General features: G+C 61.7%; 1 protein-coding gene across 1 annotated transcript in view; it reads left to right on the plus strand.

Annotated features, from left to right (window-relative positions):
* The window catches only part of RHBDF2 (rhomboid 5 homolog 2), a 9,559-nt gene that overhangs the window by 926 nt on the left and 4,969 nt on the right, over nt 1-3,664 (plus strand). The window contains exons 2-7 of the mRNA XM_007454310.1: nt 362-489; nt 1,128-1,323; nt 1,408-1,611; nt 2,777-2,905; nt 3,255-3,373; nt 3,533-3,658. Coding sequence (XP_007454372.1) covers nt 362-489; nt 1,128-1,323; nt 1,408-1,611; nt 2,777-2,905; nt 3,255-3,373; nt 3,533-3,658 — 902 coding nt within the window. The remainder of the gene's footprint in view (nt 1-361; nt 490-1,127; nt 1,324-1,407; nt 1,612-2,776; nt 2,906-3,254; nt 3,374-3,532; nt 3,659-3,664) is intronic.

Below are 3,664 nucleotides of genomic sequence, written 5' to 3' on the forward strand. Positions count from 1 at the left end.
CCGCAAAAAAAAAAAAAAAAGAGCGTGGGCTCCCCGTGCAGCCTGGGGCACCGGGGAGGCTGTCTCATGCCGCCCACTCATGCCAAGGGCTCTTTCAAACATATAAAGCCAGGCGAGGCCAAGGCTTAGCCACGGCTAAGGACTAAGGCAGGAGCGCTGGATAGGGAGCTAGGGAAGCGTGTGCTGGGATCGCCGAAGACACTAGAAAATGACGATTTGACCCTCGGAATGAAAGCAGCTTGGGGTAGACTCGGGTCGAGGTTTGTTCTTTCTGGGTCTTCACATTGGGAGCCAGAGCAGAGCCAGCCTGGGATCTGGGCTGCAGGCAGTCACAGCCCATGCTCCTGCCTGCTGTCCACAGAGGCCCAGGAACCCAGCCTTACTGAAGAGCATCAGCCTCCAGGAGCAGAGGGCACGATGGCAGGAGGGCGGCTCGGAGAAGCGCCCCGGCTTCCGCCGACAGGCCTCCCTGTCCCAGAGCATCCGCAAGTGAGCACACCTGCCGCATCCCCACCTCCTCCCCATCCACCCTGGACCAGTCAACTCTTGGGACCTGGGCCCTTCCTGGGAGGCACGGGCAGGCAGCCCATGGTCCAGGAGGGGAAACTGAGGCCCAGGCTGCTCTGTGCCTGGTAGGAAGCCACAGTGAGGAGGCTGAGGGGAGTCAGGGAGCTGGGGGTGGACCACTGCCCTTCAGAGCAGCTCCCAGGGCCTTCCCAGCTCAGCCCTCAGGCTCTTGACTTGAATCCCCCTCTGCCCATCTGGTTCCTGGGCACCGAACCAGGGATCAAGGGGAAGCTGATCTGCCCCTCCCACTGCGTACACACACACACACATGTGCCCTGTCGTCTCCCGCTGCACACACACACGTGCCCCGTCACCTCCCCTACACACACGCATGTGCCCCGTCACCTCCCCTGCACACATACACGCGCCCTGTCGCCTCCCTTGTACACACACTCATGCCCTGTCACCTCTGCACACACACACGTGCCCCGTCACCTCCCCTGCACACACACGTGCCCTGTCACCTCTCTTGGCACCTCTCTGCACACATGGCCTTTCTCTCATTGTGGTCGCTCCCGTGTCACACACCCGCCTGTTCCCCACCCCATCTGCTCCCGCAGGGGCACGGCCCAGTGGTTCGGGGTCAGTGGCGACTGGGAGCTGAAGCGCCAGCACTGGCAGCGCAGGAGCCTGCACCACTGCAGCGCCCGCTACGGTCGGCTCAAGGCCTCGTGCCAGCGGGACCTGGAGCTCCCCAGCCAAGAGGTGCCCTCCTTCCAGGGCACCGAATCTCCAAGACCCTGCAAGATGCCCAAGGTGGGCTCCAGTGGGGGATGCGGGGTGGCAGATGACTTGGCCCAGGGCCCAGTTGACTCTGCTCACCACCTCCCTCCTGTCCAGATTGTGGATCCCCTGGCCCGAGGACGGGCGTTCCGCCACCCGGACGAGGTGGACCGGCCCCACGCCCCGCACCCACCCCTGACCCCTGGGGTCCTGTCCCTCACCTCCTTCACCAGCGTCCGCTCCGGCTATTCCCACCTGCCCCACCGCAAGAGGATCTCTGTGGCCCACATGAGCTTTCAAGCTGCCACGGCCTTCCTCAAGGTAAAGACACCTCTGCCCAGCCTGCTCCCTCTCTCTCCCCAGAGCATCTCATTCCTCAGGCATCTCTCTCCCCAGATCATCTCTCTCCCCAGGCATCTCTCTCTCCAGAGCATCTCTCTCCCCAGGCATCTCTCTCCCCAGAGCTTCTCTCTCCCCAGGCATCTCTCTCCCCAGAGCATCTCTCTCCCCAGAGCATCTCTCTCCCCAGGCATCTCTCTCCCCAGAGAATCTCTCTCCCCAGAGATTTTCTCTCCCCAGGCATCTCTCTCCTCAGAGCATCTCTCTCCCCAGAGCATCTCTCTCTCCAGAGCACCTGTGTCCCCAGGCATCTTCCTCTGTGCCAAGGGCAGTGGTTGCTCCGGGATCCCTGGGCGGGGTGGGGGGTGGGGCGGTGGCAGCTCAAGCAGCCAGACCCACATCCTTCTAGTGGTCCCACTAGAAGTGGTCCACTTCTAGTTGTCCCTAGTGTGGACAGCTGGTTTCTGCACTGACACATAAGGTAGAAAGTAGGAAGTGAAACATGCAGGCATCACTCACTGACCCGTGTTTACTGAACCCCCTTATGTGCTGGGCACAGGGGCTACAGAGTGAGTTGAGCCAGTGTCACTGCCCTAGAGGAGCCCTCAGCTCGGGTGAGGGCAGGTGTCACCATTCAGTGTGATAAGTGCTGGGGCCCACCCGGAGGAGGGGCTGGTGTCAGGGAAGGCACTTGAGAAATATAAGGAAAGGTTTGCCAGGAAGGGAACAGCATTGCCAGCAGAGGGAACAGCCTATGCAAAGGCCTGGAGGTAGGGGGGAGTAGCAGGTGGTTTTAGTGAAGGTGGTTACAAGAGGAATGGCAGGAGATGGGATCAAAAAGTCAGCAGGGGCCTGGTGTGCCATGCCAAGAAGCCTGTGGGAATAAGGGTGCAGGATGAGTGGTGGGGTGTCAGGTGCCCAAGCCAGAGGGCCGGAAGTCACCATGGAGAAGTTAAGAGCCAACCATGTAGAGATTGCTGCAGTCAGGCTACGCAGGAGCCGGAGCCCAGTCCTGGCCTCTCTTGCAGATGCACATGTTCTGGGCAGGGACCCACCTCCCCGGACAGATGGGCTTGACAGACTCCTTTGGTGTCAGGGGCAGGCGTACCTGACCTGGGCTTGATGCCCATTCTTCTGTCTGGCACAGGGGCGCTCGGTAATGGATGCCACAGGACAGCGGTGCCGGGTGGTCAAGCGCAGCTTTGCCTACCCCAGCTTCCTGGAGGAGGATGCGGTCGATGGAGCAGAGACGTTCTACTCCTCATTTTTTAGTAAGGCAAGCATGGGGTGTGTGGGCCCTCGGGTTCGGGGGACCGGGGTGGGTGGGAGCCAGGAGAGGTCACCCGGCCTCAGTCATGCTCTGCTGGGAGTCCCTGAGATGTCCAAAGGCCCGTTGGTGGGATGGGGGTGCGTCTTTCTGTCGGCAGGGCAAAGGACCTGGGGTGAGGAAGGGTGCCAGCCGGGAAAGTCCCCATCAGGGCCCACAAACACGTGCCTTCTACCTCCCTTCCAAAGAGCCTGTCCGGCTTTGTCCTGCCCTTTAATTGAGCTACTGGGGGCAGTGCTGGAGACGGTGACTCCTCACACTGTCTCTTGTTGCGACCCCGACTCCACACCCACTCCAGGAAGAAATGAGCTCCGTGCCTGATGATGTGTTTGAGTCGCCCCCACTCTCTGCCAGCTACTTCCGGGGCCTCCCCCGCTCGGGCTCCCCGGTCTCCCCCGAAGAGGTGCAGATCCCTCTGTGAGTTCTGGGCAGTCCTCCAGGTGGAGGGAGGCGGCACCGTGGAGAAAGAGCCCAACGACCCTCCCAGGGGGCTTCCCTAGACCACAGGTCCCTCCTGACCCCCCTCATGGGATGTGGGAGGGGAGGACACCAGGCTGAGACCACCGTCCTCACCAGGAAGGAGTCTGACCGAGCCCCGGTGCCCGCGGCCAAACGTGGCAAGCGCATCGCATCCAAGGTGAGGCACTTTGCCTTCGACCGGAAGAAGCGGCACTACGGCCTGGGTGTCGTGGGCAACTGGCTGAACCG

The sequence above is a fragment of the Lipotes vexillifer genome, unplaced genomic scaffold (assembly GCF_000442215.2).
Source record: "Lipotes vexillifer unplaced genomic scaffold, Lipotes_vexillifer_v1.1 scaffold518, whole genome shotgun sequence".
Taxonomy (NCBI): domain Eukaryota; kingdom Metazoa; phylum Chordata; class Mammalia; order Artiodactyla; family Lipotidae; genus Lipotes; species Lipotes vexillifer.